Source organism: Nerophis ophidion, linkage group LG04 (assembly GCF_033978795.1).
Source record: "Nerophis ophidion isolate RoL-2023_Sa linkage group LG04, RoL_Noph_v1.0, whole genome shotgun sequence".
In the NCBI taxonomy this organism is placed as follows: Eukaryota; Metazoa; Chordata; class Actinopteri; order Syngnathiformes; family Syngnathidae; genus Nerophis; species Nerophis ophidion.
This window is the reverse complement of record NC_084614.1, coordinates 54370188-54393889: the sequence shown is the minus strand read 5'-3', so window position 1 is coordinate 54393889 and position 23702 is coordinate 54370188. Positions and strand designations below refer to the sequence as shown.

General features: G+C 41.0%; 2 protein-coding genes across 3 annotated transcripts in view; one reads left to right on the top strand and one right to left on the bottom strand.

The window, feature by feature from the left end:
• LOC133551560 (GDNF family receptor alpha-4-like) overlaps positions 1 to 16986 on the bottom strand; it is a 90372-nt gene extending 73386 nt beyond the window's left edge. Inside the window, exons 1-4 of one of the 2 annotated variants that reach the window (XM_061898388.1) lie at positions 16377 to 16986; positions 16242 to 16307; positions 12087 to 12145; positions 2910 to 3480 (exon numbers count right to left, since the gene is read on the bottom strand). In XM_061898388.1, the coding sequence (XP_061754372.1) occupies positions 2910 to 2964 (55 nt within the window). In that variant the 5' untranslated portion in view covers positions 2965 to 3480; positions 12087 to 12145; positions 16242 to 16307; positions 16377 to 16986. The remainder of the gene's footprint in view (positions 1 to 2909; positions 3481 to 12086; positions 12146 to 16241; positions 16308 to 16376) is intronic. The other variant, XM_061898389.1, reaches the window with a different exon arrangement.
• Positions 16987 to 17084: 98 nt separating this feature from the next.
• On the top strand, positions 17085 to 19691 carry si:dkey-251i10.1 (uncharacterized protein LOC100038774 homolog). The gene is made up of 4 exons (XM_061898390.1): positions 17085 to 17301; positions 17971 to 18457; positions 18530 to 18670; positions 18758 to 19691. Exons 1-4 carry the CDS (start codon positions 17191 to 17193, stop codon positions 18913 to 18915), a joined length of 897 nt encoding a protein of 298 aa, XP_061754374.1. The 5' UTR covers positions 17085 to 17190; the 3' UTR covers positions 18916 to 19691.
• Positions 19692 to 23702: the final 4011 nt, after the last annotated feature.

The following is a 23702-nucleotide window of genomic DNA, read 5'->3' as shown; positions in this document are numbered from 1 at the left end:
GTATATGAATGTAAATAAATAAATAAATATATATATATATATATGACAAGCTAGTAAACAACTTGTTCTAGGGCCTATATTAGACATTTTCGGAAAATTACATTAAAATAAGTCCATGATTAATGTTACTATAACTACCAAACTACACAACTGGTAGCAATTTGCTCAAAGCAGCTCAATTTTTCAGAACAAGTGGGATTAAATACACTCTGCTTCTTCCTACTCCTTTTCGGACATGCTGAATAGCCTAACTGTCAGTACAGAATGAGACTTTGAATGATCAAAACGAACTAAATCAACCTCATACCCTTTTTCAAGTGTGTTTAAGCGGATTTGTTTATTAAGTGGTGTTCTGAGAAAATGTGCTACCCATAAAAATGTGCGGCCAAACGCTACTGAGCATGCACGCCCATACACATCAACGCTATTAAGGTTTTTTCCTTGAACAAAGTAACCACAAGCAATTAAGGTAAAAATGTTTTTTTTTAGCATTATTTACATAACAGGAAATAAACCAAAATAAAAACGGTATAAATCTTGTTTGACCTAACATGCATGGCTTTATAGTGTATACATATATATATATATATATATATATATATATATATATATATATATATATATATATATATATATATATATATATATATATGACAAGCTAGTAAAAAACTTGTTCCAGGGCCTATATTGAACATTTTCGGGAAAATTACATCAACATTTGTCCATAATTGATGTTAATTTCAAAGCAGCTATTTTTTATTTTTTTTTCAAAACAAGTGAGATTAAATACACTCTGCTTCTTCCTACACCTTTTCGGACATGCTGAATAGTCTAACTGTAGGTACAGTATGAGACTTTGAATCTTCAAAACACACTAAATCAACGTCTCAGCCTTTTCAAGTGTGTTTAAGCGGATTTGCAGTGTGCATTCACAATATAGCAGCACCACCTCCAAATGACTCACACTTACATATATGTGCATTGTTATCATTCAACAATATTTCACAATCATATTTACCATATCCCGAATGCTATATTTTCATGTTTACTTTCATAGGCACTGATTTTATAGTTTACCACCTCTCTGCGTTCAATTTTTACTTTCCACCCTCAATCTAATTGCCTCTGTATATATGTAAATAGCATTATATTTATTCCTGTAAACAACACATTCTGAAGATTTGTTCTCTGGACTGAACTGTGCACCTTACATCTTTTTGCACCATTTATCTTTCTTTTCTTCCTATGTTTTGCATATCTGTGGACTGTCGCACAAATACTGGAGTTGCTTTTACATTTTGTTTTTCTTCTTCTTCACAAACACAGACTCAGTGTGGTGAAATTACTCTCTGCATTTGACCCATCCCCTTGTTCCACTCCCTGGGAGCAGCGAGCAGCAGAGGTGGCCGTGCTCGGGAATAATTTTGGTGATTTAACCCCAAATTCCAACCCTTGATGCTGAGTGCCAAGCAGAGAGATAACAAGTCCGATTTTTATAGTCTTTGGTATGACTTGGCTGGGATTTGAACTCACTACCTACCGATCTCAGGGCGGACACTCTAACCCAGTGGTTCTTAAACAGGGTTCGATCAAACCCTAGGGGTTCGGTGAGTCGGCCCCAGGGGTTCGGTGGAGCCTCCACTCAAGCCACACCCGACTCATCGTGTACATAAAAACTTCTCCCTATCGGCATATTATGGATATGGCAACAGCAGGTGTGTAATTTGCTACAAGTTAATGCTGGTTTTGCTCTTAGAACATGTTGGTTTTGCTCTTTGAACAAGGTGATGTTCATGCACGGTTGTGCACCGGTAAAAGATCATATAACTTTGTCTTGATTTTTAAAAACATTTTATTTTTCACTAAAGAAGGGTTCGGTGGATGCGCATATGAAACTGGTGGGGTTCGGTACCTCCAACAAGGTTAAGAACCACTGCTCTAACCAAATAATCTCATCGAACCTGTGTATAGTGACAAAAGGCATTTTATTTTTATGGATGAAGTACTGGCTGTCCAGAGTCGGGACCCAGGATGGACCGCTCCTCGGGACCCAAGATGGACCGGTTGCCTGTGTATCGGTTGGGGACATCTCTACGATGCTGATCCGATGGTTTCCTGTGGACGGGACTCTCGCTGCTGTCTTGGATCCGCTTTGAACTGAACTCTCGCGGCTGTGTTGGAGCCACTATGGATTGAACTGTCACAGTATCATGTTAGACCTGCTCGACATCCATTGCTTTCGGTCCCCTAGAGGGGGGCGGGGGGGGTGTTGCCCACATTTGAGGTCCTCTCCAAGGTTCTCATAGTCATCATTGTCACTGGCGTCCCACACTGGGTGTGAGTTCTCCTGGCCCACTCGGTGTGAGTTTTCCTTGCCCTTATGTGGGTTCTTCCGAGGATGTCGTAGTCGTAGTGGTTTGTACGGTCCTTTGAGACATTTGGGATTTAGGGCTATATAAACAAACATTGATTGATTGATATTCTATTCTATTCTATTTAGTAAATTGATACACTAACACTGAGATGAGGACAAGGGTGGATATTTATAAAATACATGAATAATCCCTGCGATGAGGTTGCGACTTGTCCAGGGTGTACCCTGCCTTCCGCCCGATTGTAGCTGAGATAGGCGCCAGCGCCCCCCGCACCCCCCGCGACCCCGAAAGGGAACAAGCGGTAGAAATGGATGGATGGACATTAATAATCCCAAAATGTATGAAGGAAATTAATTAAAATAGATATTTTGCAGACTTACCATTATTTGTACATATAATAGGCCCTATATTTAGTCAACATGTACACATCCAGTGTGCGTGTAGAAGGAAAGCTTTTTGCATGATGTAAAGTTGACCCAACATGAGGCTCATAATGCAAATATAAACCTCACACATAAACGGAAAGGGACTTACCATAGGAGAAGACGCTGAGCAGGAGTCCAATGATCATCATCCTGTGCGCAGACATCGGACACTTTTTGTTGAAGTGAAGGCAGGACCGTCCAACTCGCACCCAGGCTGGCTGCAGCTCACTGAGGCGTCTGCGGCTGCCACATGCAAGCGTGAGGAAGATGAGGATGACGATGCACCCACACTCACTCAACCCGATCGGAGGGCCAGGTGGAGACGCACAAAAGTTGGACCAACAACACCGACCCGGATTCGCCGACTCCAGCCGTGCGCGCTACTGGAAGCAGCGAGCAAGTTCTCGCGATTTTTGCCGCTCCATCCCTCACATCCCCTCCTTTTCTTTTTTGAAATGTCCAAAAGTGCTCCCCCGGCTGTTCCAGTAGAAGGTGCGTGGCTCCACAGATGTCCACTGGAAAAAGAAGTGCGAGGACGGCGAGCTGGCGTCCCCCTGATATGCACTGCGTCACGTGACTGGCCCCTGGAAAAGAGGGAATAATCCCAGGAGCTGCGAATGTTTCCTGCAGGGGGAGAGCAGCTGTGCGCCTGGACGCATCCACATGATGGACAGCACAGGCTGCAAAATGACACAGGGGGCAAGAAATAAAAAACAAGTTCTAACACAATTTACTTCATCTACTTTACTGTCACAGCCAATATTGCGTGGTTGTAGACCAGTGTTTTTCAACCACTGTGCCGCGGCACACTGCTGTGCCGTGAAATACAGTCTGGTGTGCCGTGTGAGATTATGTAATTTCACTTTATTGAGTTAAAAATATTTTTTGCACACAAGTAAAGAGTTTTGTGGCTCCCATTGTTTTCTTTATTTTGTGAAACGGGTCAAAATGGCTGTAGGTGACATGAAACTGTAACATACTTGTTGACAAATGTTTTTAGACTGCATTATTGCACATTGAAGGTCACTTATTGTGCATGTTTAGCTCAGTGGTTCTCAAATGGGGGTACTTGAAGGTATGCCAAGGGGTACGTGAGATTTTTCAAAGATATTCTAAAAATAGCAACAATTCAAAAATCCTTTATAAATACATTTATTGAATAATACTTTAAGCAAATATGAATGTACGTTCATAAACTGTGAACAAAAAATACAACAATGCAATATTCAGTGTTGACAGCTAGATTTTTTTGTGGACATGTTCCATAAATATTGATGTTAAAGATTTCTTTTTTGTGGAGAAATGTTTAGAATTAAGTTCATGAATCCAGGTGGATCTCTATTACAATCCCAAAAGAGGGCACTTTAATTTGTTGATTACTTCTATATGTAGAAATCTTTATTTATAACTGAATCACTTGTTTATTTTTCAACACATTTTTATTTATTTTTATATTTTTTTTTTCCAAATAGTTCAAGAAAGACCACTAAGAATGAGCAATGATTTGCATGTGTTATACAATTTAATAAATCAGAAACTGATGACATAGTGCTGTATTTTCCTTCTTTATGTATTTTTTTCAACCAAAAATGCGTTGCTCTGATTAGGGGGTACTTGAATTAAAATAATGTTCACAGGGGGTACATCACTGAAAAAAGGTTGAGAACCACTGGTTTAGCTTGTGTGCTATTGTGTGTTTAGCTGTTGTGTAGCTGCTAGATCCTAGTAGACTAAAGCCTACCATGTTTACCTTTTGTAAATGACTTCCATATAATACAAGAAAATATCAAACTTTTGTGCTTACTGTTGGCCAACCTACTCAGTGGCCTAGTGGTTAGAGTGTCCGCCCTGAGATCAGCATCAACGGTTGGAATTGGGGGTTGATTTAATGTTTTCTACATTTTAAGATTAGGAACCATATGTGGCACTCTGGACATCATTCGCTCATTCATTGGTATCATTTATGTTCTTAACTGGTCCACTCCCATATCTTTATAAATGACATGTCATTTCTAAAGACATGCCAGGCTGACAATAGGATAATGTAAACTACACTGCCAGAGCCGGAATGAGTTTATAGTAGGTGTGTGAATGATCAACAATCAATATTATTGGCAGAAATAGGGCCCCAAAATCAAATGTTGCTTAGGGCCCCATGGAGGCTTGGGGTTAAATCACCATAAATGATTCCCGGGCGCGGCACCGCTGCTGCCCACTGCTCCCCTCACTTCCCAGGGGGTGATCAAGGGGATGGGTCAAATGCAGAGGACAAATTTCACCACACCTAATGTGTGTGTGACAATCATTGGTACTTTAACTTTAATTATAATCCGTAAATAATGTGCTTTGAGCTGCTGTGCTGTCTAGAGCTCGGCAGAGTAACCGTGTGATGCTCTTCCATATCAGTAGGTGGCAGCAGGTAGCTAATTGCTTTGTAGATGTCGGAAACACGTTGTGTCGTGATCACAATATGCAGACGACAGCGGGAGGCAGCGTGCAGGTGCTAGGTATCTCATGCGTAAACCAAAAATAAACCAAAGGTGAGTGCCGCTAAGAAGTGAAGTGAAGTATATTTATATAGCGCTTTTCTCTAGTGACTCAAAGAGCTTTATCATAGTGAAACCCAATATCTAAGTAATATTTAAACCAGTGTGTGTGGCACTGGGCGCAGGTGGGTAAAGTGTCTTGCCGAAGGACACAACGATAGTGACTATGGCGGAAGCAGGGATCGAACCTGGAACCCTCAAGTTGCTGGCACGGCCACTCTACCAACCGAGCTTACCACAGAAAAAGGCATTGAAGCTAAGGCATGGCTATGCAAAACACAACTAAAACTGAACTGACTGCAGAGTAAACAAAACACAAAATGCTGGACGATAGCAAAGACTTACAGCGTGTGGAGCAGAGACGGCGTCCGCAAAGTACATCCTTGATTGAAATGACAATCAACAATGTCCCCACAAAGAAGGACAGTGTCCGCACAACTTAAATAGTCTGGATTGCGAAAAGAAAGCAGGTGCGGGGAATAGCGCTCAAGGAAGGCATGAAACTCCAACAGGAAAATACCAACAAAACAGGAAAAAAACAACAAAATTGGAGCGCAAGACAATGACTTAAACACTACACACAGGAAAACAGCAAAAAAGTCAAAATAAGTCACGGCGGGATGTGACAGGTCGTGACAGTACACCTACTTTGAGACGAGCTATAGTGATGCATGCTTGGTTATGGTTTAAATGCATATCCGACAATTGCAAGAATACATTTTTATTGTCAATATCGGCTGCTGAGTTGCCTTTTTTTATGTTTTGTGCTAGTGGTGTGCCCCAGGACTTTTTGAATGAAAAAAATGAGCCTAGGCTCAAAAAAGGTCAAAAAACACTGATCTAAGTAATATTTAAACCAGTTTGTGTGGCACTGGGCGCAGGTGGGTAAAGTGTATTGCCCAAGGACACAACAATAGTGACTATGGCGGAAGCAGGGATCGAACCTGGACCCCTCAAGTTGCTGGCACGGCCACTCTACCAACCGAGGTATACCACAGAAAAAGGCATTGAAGCTAAGGCATGGCTATGCAAAACGAAACTAAAACTGAACTGACTGCAAAGTAAACAAAACACAAAATGCTGGATGACAGCAAAGACTTACAGCGTGTGGAGCAGAGACGGCGTCCACAAAGTACATCCTTTATTGAAATGACAATCAACAATGTCCCCACAAAGAAGGAAAGTGTCCGCACAATTTAAATAGTCTGGATTGCAAAAACAAAGCAGGTGCGGGGAATAGCGCTCAAGGAAGACATGAAACTGCAACAGGAAAATACCAACAAAACAGGAAAAAAACAACAAAATTGGAGCGCAAGACAATGACTTAAACACTATACACAGGAAAACAGCAAAAAAGTCTAAATAAGTCACGGCGGGATGTGAGAGGTCAGGGCACTGTACACCTACTTTGAGACAAGCTATAATGATGCATGCTTGGTTATGGTTTAAATGCATATCCGACAATTGCAAGAACACACTTTTACTGTCAATTTCGGCTGCTGAGTTGCATTTTTTTTATGTTTTCTGCTAGTGGTGTGCCTCAGGATTTTTTGAATGAAAAAAATGAGCCTTGGCTCAAAAAAGGTCGAAAAACACTGATCTAAGTAATATTTAAACCAGTGTGTGTGGCACTAGGAGCAGGTGGGTAAAGTGTCTTGCCCAAGGACACAACAATAGTGACTATGGCGGAAGCGGGGATCGAACCTGGAACCCTCAAGTTGCTGGCACGGCCACTCTACCAACCGAGCTATACCACAGAAAAAGGCATTGAAGCTAAGGCATGGCTATGCAAAACGAAACTAAAACTGAACTGACTGCAAAGTAAACAAAACACAAAATGCTGGATGACAGCAAAGACTTACAGCGTGTGGAGCAGAGACGGCGTCCACAAAGTAAATCCTTGATTGAAATGACAATCAACAATGTCCCCACAAAGAAGGAAAGTGTCCGCTAAATTTAAATAGTCTGGATTGCAAAAACAAAGCAGGTGCGGGGAATAGCGCTCAAGGAAGACATGAAACTGCAACAGGAAAATACCAACAAAACAGGAAAAAAAAAACAAAATTGGAGCGCAAGACAATGACTTAAACACTACACACAGGAAAAAAGCAAAAAACTCAAAATAAGTCACAGCGAGTTGTGACAGGTCGTGACAGTACACCTACTTTGAGACGAGCTATAGTGATCCATGCTTGGTTATGGTTTAAATGCATATCCGACAATTGCAAGAACACATTTTTACTGTCAATATCGGCTGCTGAGTTGCATTTTTTTAATGTTTTCTGCTAGTGGTGTGCCTCAGGATTTTTTGAATGAAAAAAATGTGCCTTGGCTCAAAAAAGGTCGAAAAACACTGTTGTAGACAACCACCATGTAGCCCCCATGTTGTCATGCATGGAAAGCCAAATGTTTTTTGTTTTTGTTTTGTTTCTGTTACTGTAGAAATAGGCGCGATCTACATTTCCGCCTGTGGCTGCTCGGTGTGTGTGTGTATATAAAAAGAATAATAGACATTCAGCGAAGTTAATATCCCATTTGATTTGTGGCTTTATTATTTTGTAAAACGGACCAAACTCGCCAGCAGAGGAGTTAGTGCGTCTGCCTCACAATACGAAGGTCCTGAGTAGTCCTGGGTACAATCCCGGGCTCAGGATCTTTCTGAGTGGAGTTTGCATGTTCTCCCCGTGACTGCGTGGGTTCCCTCCGGGTACTCCGGCTTTCTCCCACCTCCAAAGACATGCACCTGGGGATAGGTTGATTGGCAACACTAAATGGTCCCTAGTGTGTGAATGTGAGTGTGAATGTTGTCTGTCTATCTGTGTTGGCCCTGCGATGAGGTGGCGACTTGACCAGGGTGTACTCCGCCTTCCGCCCGATTGTAGCTGAGATGGGCACCAGCACCTCCCGCGACCCCAAACGGAATAAGCGGTAGGAAATGGATGGATGGATGGATGGATTTTAAAGATTGAAAGTTGCCATCTATCCCACGTGGGTGTTTCGGGCACCCACGGAAATCGGCGCCTATGACTGTAAATACATTCGTTTTTGAAAATCCTCACTAATACTTTTGTGTGATGTCTCAGTTATCGTACTGCCACAACATTGCGCGTTACAAACTGATATGTTTTCCCGCGAATTGTTCTGCGGGCCTGAGTGCCCAAACAAATAATTGTACTCAGTCTCTGCATGTGCGTTTTTTGGATTGAGCATGGCTGCAAAATAATCCACAATAATGCCAAAGAAATGAGTGAGACCACTTTGATAAAAAAGGTGAGCAACAATATTCCATCCATTCATCTTCTACTGCTTGTCCCTTTTGGGGTTGCGAGTGATGGCCGGAGCCTATCTCAGGCTACATTCGGGCGGTAGGCGGTGTACACCCTGGACAAGTCGCCACCTCATCGCAGGGCCAACACAAATCATTCACACTCACATTCACACACTAGGGCCAATTTAGTGTTGCCAATCAGCCTATCCCCAGGTGCATGTTTTTAGAGGAAGCCGGAGGGAAAACCGCGCAGTCACAGGGAGAACATGCAAACTCCACACAGAAAGACCCCAAGCCCGGGGATCGAACCCAGGGCCTTCGTATTGTGAGGCACATGCACTAACCCATGTCACACCGTGCTGGAGCAATATGGAATTCTAGAAATAACTTGTACTAAGATGTACTAAGAAGGAAGCGGCGACCAGCGACCACGAGAAGGATAAGCGGTAGAAAATGGGTGGATGGATGGTTATCTTTAGTTATTTTTAGTTTACGTGAAAAAAACGATGTTGAATTATTGTTTATTTACAGGTACCATGTCAACTATTGAAAGATGGCTGTTGAATCAATGTATAGATGAGGATTTTTCAAAATTGAAATGCCCTTGATTAAATTAACATTGTTCGAATGCAGCTAAGACAGGCTCCAGCACCCCCCGCGACTCGAAAGGGACAAGAGGTAGAAAATGGTTGGATGTTTCAATGATGCTAATGGGGAAGGGCCAAATTAAGCAGGCAGTTCACGAGACTACAGAACTTGAGTTTAAAACCCGCCATTAAATAGCTCGTTGTGAAATGTTGTTCTAAAACTGTTTGACAATTTGCTTACAAATTGGTGACCGTCGCCTCATCCTTGTTTGTGAATGACTTAGCATTTCAGGGAAGCTGCTTTTATACCCAATCATGGCAGCCACCTTTTCCCAATTAGCCTACACACCTGTGGGATGTTCCAAATAAGTGTTTGATGGGCATTCCTCAACTTTATCAGTATTTATTGCCACCTTTCCCAACTTCTTTGTCACGTGTTGCTGGCATCAAGTTAATGATTATTTGCAAAAAAAAAAATGTTTATCAGTTTGAACATCAAATATGTTCTCTTTGTAGCATATTCAACTGAATATGGGTTGAAAATGATTTGCCAATCATTGTATTCCGTTTTATCTAACACAATTTCCCAACTCATACGGAAACGGGGTTTGTGTATATATATATATATATATATATATATATATATATATATATATATATATATATATATATATATATATACACACGTGCCTGTGTGTCTGTATATGTATTTTTATATAATTATTATTTAATTATTGTTATATACATTATTTAAAAATAGATGTTGTAAAATAGCTACTTAGTCATATATGTCTTAATTACACACTAATTTATGAATAGATAATGTTGATCTTTACCCAAATTCCAATAAATAATCAAAAGACAAATTATAGGAATTGTGGAAAATATGGTAATTAATGTTTGTGCATCTCTAGCAAATAAAAAAAATAAAACTAGACATTGAAAGTAAGTATCTTCTGCATCTGTGAATTGTATTTATATAGTGCTTTTTCTCTAGTGACTCAAAGCGCTTAACATAGTGAAACCCAATATGTATTTTTTACATTTAAACCAGTGTGGGTGGCACTGGGAGCAGGGGGGTAAAGTGTCTTGCCCAAGGACACAACGGCAGTGACTAGGATGGCAGAAGCGGGGATTGAACCTGCAACCCTCAAGTTGCTGGCACGGCCGCTCTATCAACCGAGCTATACCGCCCCCCATCTGCATGTTCTTATTCACCCCATTACGCAAGTGGATGAAAACACTACAAGATGTAGTAGCGCTACCTAGTGGCAAAATATATGGATTAAAGGTAAAGTACCACTGATAGTCACACACACAGTAGGTGTGGTGAAATTACACTCTGCATTTGACCCATCCCCTTGTTCCACTCCCTGGGAGGTGAGGGGAGCAGTGAGCAGCAGCAGGGGCCACACTCGGAAATCATTTTGGTGATTTAACCCCCAATTCCAACCCTTGACGCTGAGTGCCAAGCAGGGAGGTAATGTGTCCCATTTTTATACTCATTGGTATGACTCGGCTGGGGTTTGAACTCATGACCTACCGATCTCAGGGCAGACACTCTAACCACAAGACCACTGAGCAGGCTAATTACAGTTGAGTTAACCCTTTAACAGAACTGCTAGGAAAGTGGAGAAAAAATAATAATGTGGGCCTACTCACAAAAGGTAAACATAATCAAAAACTAACTGAAATATGTACTGCACACAACAAATCCTGTTGTCATGTTCTTTACATTTGACATGTATGCTGGTTGCAATTGTTAAATACTAAATGAAATATAGTCCCTCTCCTGCATCAATGTCAGACCCTGCAAACGTGGTCCTTTCATATCTGCTTGCGGCAGGATTGGGACTGTGAAATCTTCACTTGTTCCACTGCTGCTGCCGGCCTGTGGGATGGTGTATTTTTTTTTGTCAACAGCCCGGGAAGAATAGAAATGCACTGCACTGTGACATTTTTGCCATATTTTTCATGCTGCTCACCTACGAAGACGATGATTGTGCAGACAGTTTGAATTGGATCTGATTAGATAGTTTTTAAAGGTCGAGGACAGCAAACAAAAAATATATAAAAATGAATACTACTAATCAGAAAAAAGTGCTTTAACATCTACCATGCATGTGTGGTTTCCTGCACAAAGCAAAGAAACCAAATAACTTGTTGTGTCTGTATCTTTTTTGTCTCCTGAATTTACATATCCTGTATCCTATTGAACTTTCACAGTATTATGTTAGACCCGCTCGACATCCATTGCTTGCGGCTATGCGGTCTTCTCCAAGGTTTCTCATAGTCATCATTGTCACCGTCAACGACGTCCCACTGGGGTAAGTTTTCCTTGCCCTTAAGTGGGGTCTACCGAGGATGTCGTTCTGGTTTGTGTTGTGGTTTGTGTTGTGGTTTGTGCAGCACTTTCAGAAACTGGTGATTTAGATCTATATAAATAAACATTGATTGATTGATATCCTAATGAACTGCACATATACTAGTGACAAGCAGATAATTACAGCTAAGGGTAATCCACACATTACACCAATCCAACACAATCCACAGTAAAATCATATTAAAGATCATTTATGTCACAATTATACCACACAATCCACCACTCGAATCGCTCATGAAAATGTATAGCTTCATGTAATGACTCTGTATCTATGTCATCACAGCACTGCCCCCATGTGGTCAACTTTATGCGTTACATGATAAGGATGCAGGCTATAACTCAAACAATAATTGAGTTCACACATACATGAACAATAATTAGTCAGATCAGTCAAATATGAAGCCCAGTATGATAAATGAAATATAGGAGGTAAATATATTTTGAATATATTGTACTTAAAAGCGCTATACAAGTGCAACCCATTTATCATTTATTCACTTACAAGGCTTCTGGAAGAACACGATCTTCAGTCGACCTTGGAAAAAGTTCACTGCAAACAAACTGCAAGGACAAAATAGTAAAAAGTGTTATGTGTGAAATTGTGAATATAAAAATACACACACATATTATATATATATATATATATATATATATATATATATATATATATATATATATATAAATGTGTGTGTGTGTGTGTGTCATAGGATGAACTTTTTAAATCACACTAATGGATAGATAGATAGATAGATAGATAGATGGATGGATGGATGGATGGATGGATGGATGGATGGATGGATGGATGGATGGATGGATGGATGGATGGATGGATGGATGGATGGATGGATGGATGGATGGATGGATGGATGGATGGATAGATAGATAGATAGATAGATAGATAGATAGATAGATAGATAGATAGATAGATAGATAGATAGATAGATAGATAGATAGATAGATAGATGGATAGATAGATGGATGGATAGATTGATAGATAGATAGATGGATAGAGGAATAGTAAACAAAACTATGTACAGAATGCATAGTGCACATTAATTTGCATTTCATGACAATATGATAAAATGAATACAACTTTTGCAAAAATGAGTACACTTGTTTGCTCACAAAAAAAGCACATACAGTAAAGTTGCTTCTGGACTCTGAATGTGTCCCTTCCTGGGTGCAGACATGACACCCTGAAGGTGACACTCGTGACATTTGCTTAACTTATTTCTGTGTCAACACATTCTTAGGGACATATACTGTGCATGTATAACCTTACATGTGTACTTGTTTAGCCTAAACCATTGGAATTTGCCATAAATAAGACTATTTAATAAGGGACCGTTCTCAAGTAATTGCTTTCATAATTTCATTTTGATCAGGCATTGGAAAATCTGCCCTCAGTGGCCACTTCATCGAACAATATGCCCTCAGAATGAAAACATATACATTATTGTTAACTTAATACAAGTGACATAAAAAAATTTGCATTTATACTTTTGTAAAGGCAGAATTGTTGTACTGGTTCTGATTAAAGATAGCTTTACAACTGCATCACGTATGTATATACATTGAGGACGATACAGGTGATTGAATTATAAGTTTTGGACAATGTTGCCAGACGTATGATATATTTGTATGACCTTTGTACAATTAATTGTTCTAAATATCCCACAATGTACGATAATTTGACCCTTTTAATGCATGGTTGTTGTGCATCCTCTCACGTGAATCCTTACAGCAGGGGTGTCAAACGTACGGCCCAAGGGCCGGGACAGGCCCGCCAACAGGTTTTATCCGGCCCGCGGGATGAGTTTGCTGAGTAAAATAATGAGCCAAAACTTTTTAATGAAAGAAACTGCAGTTTTAAATGTATCCACTAGATGTCGCAATAGCAATTCTTTGTATCGTTGTAGATGAGGCTACATATGTAAAAAATAAAAATAAACCCCACGATGTTAGTGCTCCAGTCGAGGAAAATGAGCAAACTACATAAATAACATACTGTCATTTGATTTTGATATAATGTTTTCGTCTTGATGGATTGAAAATTTACACCAATGAGTTGAACATTATCACATACCGTATTTCCTTGAATTGCCGCCGGGGCGCTAATTAATTTAAAACCTCTTCTCACTCCTGCACTTACCAAAGGCATGCGGTAAAAGTAAGCATGCGCTAATTATTTTAAAACCTCTTCTCACTCCGGCACTTACCAAAGGTATGTAGTGAAAAATTGAGTGTGATGTAAGCTTGGACCTTAAATCCTACTGAATAGCTCTTAATCTTCTACCCTTTATGCGATTTCAAATTACCGGTATTGAAATCAGCCTCCTCCATTTTGAAAATGATGACAGGGGAAGTGTCACTCGTGACGTCACAAGTTTGACCAGGCGGTAATACTAAGCATGCACTAATTATTTTGGGAAGCGAGTTTGACCCGGCAGTAATTCAAGGCAGGCGCAAAACTATATGACATGCGGCAATTCAAGGAAATACTGTAATTTATTCAGAAAGTATAAATAGCAACAAATAAAGATAGAAGACTATTAACCGCAACATGTAAGGGTAAAACAACAAAACAACAACATTATGATTTGTACATTTTCACAATGTGCTTGTTCTACTTTTAAACACAGAAAACAATCTGAAGTTGTCTTTATTTTGAAGTTATCGTGCCATAATTTTATCAGTCCGGCCCACTTTGGAGTTGATTTTCCTCCATTTGGCCCCGGATATAAAATGAGTTTGACACCTCTGCCTTACCTCCTATCCAGGAGATCGCAAAAAGCCGCTGCCTGACCAGGGCTCAGAAAATGTGCAAACACCCCCACCAAGGACTGTTTTCACTGCTGGACTATAGGACCAGGTTCTGTAACAGCTTCTTCCCTCAGGCCGTAAGACTTTTGAACGCATCATAATTAAATTATCCCCTCAACCCCCCCCAAAATGGATTAACTCGCTGGAATAAAAAGACAATATAACATACATCCATAAACATAGACGCATGTGAAAGAGTGCAGTGTATTTATCTGTACAGTAATGTATGTATTTATATCTGCACCTTATTGTTTTTTTATATTTTCTAATTTTTATCCTGCACTACCAAGAGCTAATGCAACAAAATGTTGTTCTTATTTGTACTGTAAAGTTCAAATTTCCATCCATCCATCCATCTTCTTCCGCTTATCCGAGGTCGGGTCGCGGGGGCAGCAACCTAAGCAGGGAAGCCCAGACTTCCTCTCCCCAGCCACTTCGTTCAGCTCTTCCCAGGGGATCCCGAGGCGTTCCCAGGCCAGCCGGGAGACACAGTATTCCCAACGTGTCCTGGGTCTTCCCCGTGGCCTCCTACCGGTTGGATGTCTCCTAAACAACACTCGAGGGAGGCGTTCGGGCGGCATCCTGACCAGACCCCCGAACCACCTCATCTGGCTCCTCTTGATGTGGAGGAGCAGCGGCTTTACTTTGAGTTCCTCCCGGATGACAGAGCTTCTCACCCTATCTCTAAGGGAGAGCCCCGCCACACGGCGGAGGAAACTCATGTCGGCCGCTTGTACTCGTGATCTTATCCTTTCGGTCATGACCCAAAGCTCATGCCCAAAGGTGAGGATAATGATAAATGGGTTGTACTTGTATAGCGCTTTTCTACCTTCAAGGTACTCAAAGCGCTTTGACACTACTTCCACATTTACCCATTCACACACACATTCACACACTGATGGAGGGAGCTGCCTTGCAAGGCGCTAACCAACACCCATCAGGAGCAAGGTTGAAGTGTCTTGCTCAGGACATAACGGACGTGACGAGGTTGGTACTAGGTGGGGATTGAACCAGGGACCCTCGGGTTGCGCACGGCCACTCTCCCACTGCGCCACGCCGTGGGATGGGAACGTAGATCAACCGGTAAATTGAGAGCTTTGCCTTCCGGCTCAGCTCCTTCTTCACCACAACGGATCGATACAACGTCCGCATTACTGAAGACGTCGCACCGATCCGCTTGTCGATCTCACGATCCACTCTTCCCCCACTCGTGAACAAGTTCAAATTTGAATGACAATAAAAAGGAAGTCTAAGTCTCTAAGTCGTACAGCGTCAAGTTTTGGTATGTAGGATAATTGCTCAAAAATGTTACACTTCCGGTCTGATAACGTGTAAATTCCCATCTGTCAACGCAGGTTTGAAGGCCTACTGAAATGAGATTTTCTTATTTAAACGGGGATAGCAGGTCCATTCTATGTGTCATACTTGATCATTTCACAATATTGCCATATTTCTGCTGAAAGGATTTAGTAGAGAACATCCACGATGAAGTTCGCAACTTTCGGTGCTAAGAGAAAAGCTCTGCCTCTACCGGAAGTCGCAGACGATGACGTCACATGTTTGATGGCTCCTCACATATTCACTTTGTTTTTAATGGGAGCCTCCAACAAAAAGTGCTATTCGACCGAGAAAACGACAATTTCCCCATTGTTTTAGCGAGGATGAAAGATTCGTGTTTGAGGATATTGATAGCGAAGGACTAGAAAAAAAAAAGAAAAAAATACGATTGCATTGGGACGGATTCGGATGTTTTTAGAGACAATTACTAGGATAATTCTGGGAAATCCCTTATCTTTCTATTGTTTTGCTAGTGTTTTAGTGAGTTTAATATTACCTGATAGTCGGAAGGGTGTCTCCACGGGTGTCTTGACGCGCAGTGTCTCAGGGGAGTCGACGGCAGCTATGGACAGACAGCACAAGCTCAGCTTTTCTCCAGTAAAAACTGACTTTTTAACCACAATTTTTTCACCGAAACCTGCTGGTTGACATGTGGTTGGTTTCCATGTTCTCTTGACCGCACTCTGATCCATAGGAAAGTTTCACCTCCAGGAATTTTAAACAAGGAATCACAGTGTGTTTGTGTGGCTAAAGGCTAAAGCTTCCCAACTCCATCTTTCTACTGTGACTTCTCCAATATTAATTGAACAAATTGCAAAAGATTCAGCAACACAGATGTCCAAAAAACTGTATAATTATGCAGTTAAAGTAGACAAAATTTAGCTGTGTGTGCGCAGCGCTCATACTTCCAAAAAACCCGTGACGTCTTGCATACACGTCATCATTACACGACGTTTCGAAGACGAAACTCCTGGGAAATTTAAAATTGTAATTTAGTAAACTAAAAAGGCCGTATTGGCATGTGTTGCAATGTTATTTTTCATCATTGATATATAAACTATCAGACTGCGTGGTGGGTAGTAGTGGGTTTCAGTAGGCCTTTGAGGGTCACTATTTCCCAAAACGTCAACTAAAAAAAAAGTCTACAACAAACTACCGTAGAGATCAAAGTACTCCACATACTTGTGCCGTTAATCATTTGAGTTTTCTAGTAGAACGGAACACCTACGCCCTCGTCATCGCTTTCCGGTCATGTTACGTAAGCAGTGGTGTATGTGACGTCACGTGGAGTTCTCGCCTTGTATCGCGAGGTCTCGCACGAATAAATCCGCAACGCGGCTTTTCAATCGGCCATTTCGTCGGTGCAGGCCATCTATCCGTAAAGGGCAACGGGGAAACCGGGCGTTATACTGACTATCTGAGAGGCACGTCAAGAACATCTCACCATGAACGAGACAGCTCTGTCCTTCGCCAAGGACTTCTTGGCCGGCGGCATCTCCGCCGCCATTTCCAAGACGGCCGTCGCTCCCATCGAGAGAGTCAAGCTTCTGCTTCAGGTTGGACAAAAAAAACTCTTCCGCATAGATTTCCGAGCTAACTCGTTAGCTTTCCTGCTAGCGCCGTCTCGCTAAATGCGGCAAAGCACACTTCTGATCACAACAGAGTTTGCCATTTCACAATTTTCGTCAAGTAAACCTTACTGAAGCTTGACTCGTGTGATACAAGTCGTCTAGTCGCCCGCAGGATGTAAGGTCACCGCCGAATTGTGAATGACCTACACCAGCCGGCTGCTAATGCTAATGCTAATGCCAAATCCCCCCCGCGATAACCTTAGCCGGCTAGCTAACAAAGGACAAACCTCGCAGTGACATTAGGACGCCGTGTTCAATCATTACTTTACCAGAATGCGGTTCATCAACACTCCTTCCATGTATTTGCATGACATTTCTTTATTAGAGCTGTTTTTTGAAACCGCCCTGTATGGGTTTGAATATGCATTGAGTCTTGGGGAAATCTGCAATTGCTTTTTCTCACAAATATGTTCTGAATTCACATTTCTCCTGCTTTAATACTGACGTTTTTGATTGCACATCAATGAGTGAGTTATTAATCAGGCCTATCAAGTTGGTGCCAAGGTCCTGACAAGGAGTTCTCCTGATGTCACATGATCCTCACCTAATTGGCTTATCTAACCTGCCTTTCTTTTGTTTTTCCACTTATTCCAGGTGCAACATGCCAGCAAGCAAATCACAGCAGACAAGCAGTATAAGGGAATTATGGACTGTGTTGTCCGTATCCCCAAGGAGCAGGGCTTCCTTTCCTTCTGGAGAGGTAACCTTGCCAATGTCATCAGGTATTTCCCCACCCAGGCCCTCAACTTTGCCTTCAAGGACAAGTACAAGAAGGTCTTCCTTGATGGCGTCGACAAGCGCACCCAGTTCTGGAGGTACTTCGCCGGCAACTTGGCGTCAGGCGGTGCCGCCGGTGCCACCTCCCTATGCTTTGTGTACCCCCTCGACTTTGCCCGTACTCGTCTGGCCGCCGACGTAGGAAAGGCGGGAGCGGGAAGAGAGTTCAACGGTCTCGGAGACTGTCTGGCGAAGATCTTCAAGTCGGATGGTCTGCGGGGGTTGTATCAGGGCTTCAACGTGTCTGTGCAGGGCATCATCATCTACAGGGCGGCTTACTTTGGCATCTATGACACAGCTAAGGGTAGGTTCAAGCTTTTCGTTCTATGAACACTACTAAAGTCCCGGTGATTTACGAGTGTTCTGTTATCCACAGGTATGCTCCCCGACTCTAAGAATACTAGCATTTTGGTGAGCTGGATGATCGCCCAGAGTGTGACGGCTGTTGCCGGCCTCACCTCCTACCCCTTCGACACTGTCCGTAGGCGTATGATGATGCAGTCCGGACGCAAAGGAGGTGTGTTCATTTCCATTTGAAACCTTTAAACTCAGCAAGACAACACTGACCTGATGTCTTTTTTTTTTTTTTTTCCATCCTCCCTAGCTGACATCATGTACACCGGAACCATCGACTGCTGGCGCAAGATCGCCCGCGACGAGGGCGGCAAGGCCTTCTTCAAGGGCGCGTGGTCCAACGTGCTGCGCGGCATGGGCGGCGCCTTCGTGCTGGTGTTGTACGATGAGCTGAAGAAGGTCATGTAGATTGTCATGTTGTCACATCACTGTCCAATTCGGCTAAATGTCATAACTTTCCATTTCTTATGGACTCTGCGTTCTGCCTTATTTATGGGAACAAAACTATAGTGTCTCTCCACCACGCTGTGGGCAATGGCTATACGTTCGTTGTGCATCTTGATTTTAAAAAAGCGTTCTACACCACAACCCTCTCTACCAATGTCATTCCTTCAGCAAGTGTAATACCTCCTGTCATTCACTAGGTTTGTACAGTCCCAATGTGAATAAAACTTATTCTGGGGAACAAACGATAAAAACATGGATGTTCACTGTCTTCGTCCACTGTCATAGTATGAGATGAGCACACCGGGTCATGAAAAAGTGGATTATACCAACTACTATATTTACCAATGCTTATCTCCTCCTGAGCCTCCCTTCCCTGGTTTGTGGTCACTGCTAGACTTGTAGACTAAAACCATGTGACTGTTTCTCCGTTATTTTAAACTATTAAAACACATTTTGGGTTAGCAGGCTGGATTTTATGATTCAATTTTGTCTTGGTTGAAACCTAAGGTACATGATCCAGCAATGCTATTTTAGTAGAAAAATGACACCAGTAAATACATCTATGACATATTCTTGTTTTTTGGGACATTAAAGTCAAAATGTTTCTCATGTTAGTGTGTATTTCTTTGGGATGGCTCCAGTCGTTATAAAATAACTGCCAATATAACTCCAGAATAAAAGTAGATGTGAAACTGTAAGTACATATTGAAACATGAAATTAAACTGTTCTAAATCTCGCATTTCCATTCATTCCAATGCAGACACTAACATGAATACATACAAGTATGCAGAGCAGTTAGAACAATACAATCTGGGATATCCGGGAAAGACTATTTTAGAGCCAACATGTACATTCCAAAATTCAGGGTTGTAGTTTACCTGAAGTCCTGAAAGTTGTCAGTAGGGGGCTCCAGAGTCTAACTTTGGTTTATGGTCCTGTACTTGCTTCTGTGTCACATGACACCTTTTTAAAATGCGACTCTTTCGCCTTTTATGACCTTCGAAAAAGGACTTGGACTATTACCACTGCACTTTCAAGAAGTTGAATGCATCAAATATGGAGGTGGGGTTTCGTTTTTAGTAACAATTCAGTCAAGACGGTTGCTGCAGTATGTGAGCGTTTCCGCCATATTGGATCAGCCCAGTCAACTAATGCGAGGGAATGAAATAAACTTCACCTTAAAGGTAATTGAAGTTCGAAGGTTTTTCAGTAAATTTTACATCACACACGTATGTATGTACCGATGTGTAATTCAGCCCTCAATTTATACAAGTCTAGGGGACACTAGAGGCTAGAAGAACAGAGTCGTAAACAAAAAAAAAGCCTTTGGGGCTTCCGTACTTGCTTGGACACGTGACGCACGGCTAAAATGCGGGTCTATAATAGTTTTAGTTTTACTTGCAAAGAAAATATTGAAATGGAGACAATATCTAATGCAAATGTAGCATTTCATATTTGAATGTACAAAAAAATACATCTAAGGTGGTTATCTTAAGAATTGGGCAAAACCACTGGTAGAGTATGGCAGAATGCATGGTTTCCACAGCAATTAATTATCTACAGTAAATAAATATTGGCAACAAAAAAAACTAACAAATATATATGAATTCCTAGATAATTGTCATTTACTTTGTGCCTCTTTCCAATAACAAGAGTTAATTGGATAAGTATATAAAGCTGTATGTAAATTTAATAGCGTGTGATAAAGTATTGGCAGTCTCATTAAAGGCCTACTGAAACCCACTACTACCCACCACGCAGTCTTATATATCAATGATGAAATATTAACATTGCAACACACGCCAATACGGCCTTTTTAGTTTACTTAATTCCAATTTTAAATTTCCCCGGAGTTTCTTGTTGAAAACGTCACGGAATGATCTGTACGTGTGACGTCACGGACTGTTAGGAAATATTAGCGCTGCGCACACACTCAACTAATAGTCGTCTGTTTTAACCGCATAATTATACAGGAGAAGTCAAAGTAGAAAGATGGAGTTGGGAAGCTTTGGCCTTTAGCCACACAAACACACGGTGATTCCTTGTTTAAAATTCCCGGAGGTGAAGCTTTCCTATGCATCAGAGCGGTGAAGCGAACATGGATCCCGACCAAATGTCAACCAGCTGTTTTCAGTGAGAAAATTGTGGTAAAAAGTCGCCACTTACCGGAGATCAGCTGAGCTTGTGCCGTCCATACAGCTGCTGTCGACTTCCCTCAGACACTGGCTTCAAGACACCCGTGGACAAACCCCTCCGACTATCAGGTACTATTAAACTCACTAAAACACTAGCAACACAATAGAAAGATAAGGGATTTTCCACAATTATCCTAGTAAATGTGTCTAAAACATCTGAATCCGTCCCAAAGCAATCTCGTTTTTTTTTTTTTAACTTGATTTTTTTTTTTTTTTTCTAGTCCGCCGCTATCAATATCCTCAAACACAAATCTTTCATCCTCTCTCAAATGAATGGGGAAGTTGTCGTTTTCTCGGTGACAAATAGCTCTTTTTGTTGGAGGCTCCCATTAAAAACAATGTGAGGATGTGAGGAGCCATCAACGGGTTACGTCATTGTCTGCGACTTCCGGTAAAGGCAGGACTTTTCTATTAGCGACTTAAAAGTTTCGAACATTATCGTGGATGTTCTCTATTGAATCCTTTCTGCAAAAATATGGCAATATCGCGAAAATGATCTAGTATGACACATAGAATGGACCTGCTATCCCCGTTTAAATAAGAAAATCTAATTTCAGTATGCCTTTAAGAACTGGGCAAAACCACTGGTAGAATATGGTAGAATGCATGGTTGCCACAGCAATTATCTACAGTAAATAAAAATTGGCAACAAAAAAAAACTAACAAAATAAATATATATAGTATGAATTCCTAGATAATCATTTACTTTGTGCCTCTTTCCAATAACACAAGAGTTAATTGGATAAGTATATAAAGCTATATGTACATTTAATAGCGTGTGATAAAGTATTGGCAGTCTCATTAAGGATGTTCTTCTTTTGCCAAATGCATTCTGGGATACCGACCAATCGCAGGAAGTCTATTATCTATGGACAGCTCATTGTGTGAATTATACTTTATACTACTTAAAAGGTGAGCATCTACTGCATGAGTAAATTACTAATTTGCAAATTAGGAAATCAACAGAAAATTAGCATTAGCGACCTAGCCACCCGCTGGCCGCATTGTTTCAGCTACTTGGAATAAAGCCTGCGCAGTTTAAGGTTTTATAATGGCAACATATTAATTTAATCTACATATTGTCGTATAGGAATGTTTACTGTCTTTTAGTGTATTTGTGAGAAATGGTAGGCAGATGTGCTGTGCTTCTTACTGCTATTTTTCGGACATTGAAGCATATTGTCGCTCAGGGGTGCCACAGACTGACAAATCAAAGAATTCAAGGGCCATTTTGATAATTTTCACCTTCAAATCCAGTACGATATAACTAAAAAATGTAATTTTGGTAGAAATGTAGTGTGACTAATGAAGAGCCAAAACTAAACTTAAAAGCTAACAGTTAGCATGCTGGCCATATAGCATTAGGTAACAAACATGTGAGTGTCACGCCAAATTTCTTCCCCCTTACAAAAACCTTCCCTCGGAAGAAATTTGGCGTGACACTCACATGTTTGTTACCTAATGCTATATGGCCAGCATGCTAACTGTTAGCATTTAAGTTTAGTTTTGGCTCTTCATTAGTCACACTACATCTCTACCAAAATTACATTTGGTAATTGCCTGAAGGACCCCAATGAGGGCGTGACAATACCAAGTTATATGACTCTTAAGGGTTACAGTTGCAAAATTAGCGAAGCAAAAATAGCTGGAAAGGTTAGCATGCTGGAATGCTGATATTTTTTCCTCACCGTTAAGGATTACAGCTGCAAAATTAGCGAAGCAAAAGTAGCTTAGAAGGTTAGCATGCTGGAATGCTAATATTTTTTCCTCACCGTTTTTTTTCCACCAATGACAATCAGCTAATTATAATGCTTTTAAAACAGGCAGCTGTGTGGGCTGCTTTAAGGTCCTTTGACCCTCATTGGGGTCCTTCAAGCATTAGAGGGGCTGTCACTCCAAATTTCTTCCGGGGGGAAGGTTTTTGTAGGGGGGGAAGAAATTTTGCGTGCGTGACATGAGCTGAAAAAGCTAGCATGCTAACAGTATTGTGCTAACATTAGCATGCTTACAGTTAGCATTAGTGAAATACAAAAATATATGACACTGAGGTGTATTTTTTTTTAAAAGCTAGCATGGTAATGTTAGCATAATAAACATGTCAAGTACGCAAATATATTACTTTAAAGTGTGTAGCTGAAAAACTGTTTAAATGCTGGCATGCTAATGTTAGCATGCATCATGTACCAAAATATGATTAAGGTGTATACCTTCAAAATTAACTTTAAAAAACACTAGCAAACTAATGTTTACATGCTAAAAGTCGTAATTCGTCAAGTAACAAAATATTTGCATAATTAGCTCAAATCTAACATGCTAATTAGTGACACGGGCCAAAAATACTCTGGACACCCCTGTTGTAACTCATGTGGGAAAAAAAACAGATAATACCATAACTATACCAATAAAAGGGCACCAAGACATTGTGTGAAGTACAACAAAGTACTAGTTTTTATTCCTTCATAATCAAACTTCACAAACAGCTTGAACTTGTACAATACCTCAGAGAGTGAAAATTACAAAAAAAAGTGCTGGTAACATTTACAAAAATCATC

What these genes read in the sequence shown, in the direction of transcription:
- si:dkey-251i10.1 (XM_061898390.1), top strand. Translation starts at nt 17,191, where the DNA reads ATGAACGAGACAGCTCTGTCCTTCGCCAAGGACTTCTTGGCCGGCGGC. An exon ending in GAGTCAAGCTTCTGCTTCAG is followed by an intron (nt 17,302 to 17,970) that starts GTTGGACAAAAA and finishes CACTTATTCCAG; the next exon opens with GTGCAACATGCCAGCAAGCA. An exon ending in CATCTATGACACAGCTAAGG is followed by an intron (nt 18,458 to 18,529) that starts GTAGGTTCAAGC and finishes TGTTATCCACAG; the next exon opens with GTATGCTCCCCGACTCTAAG.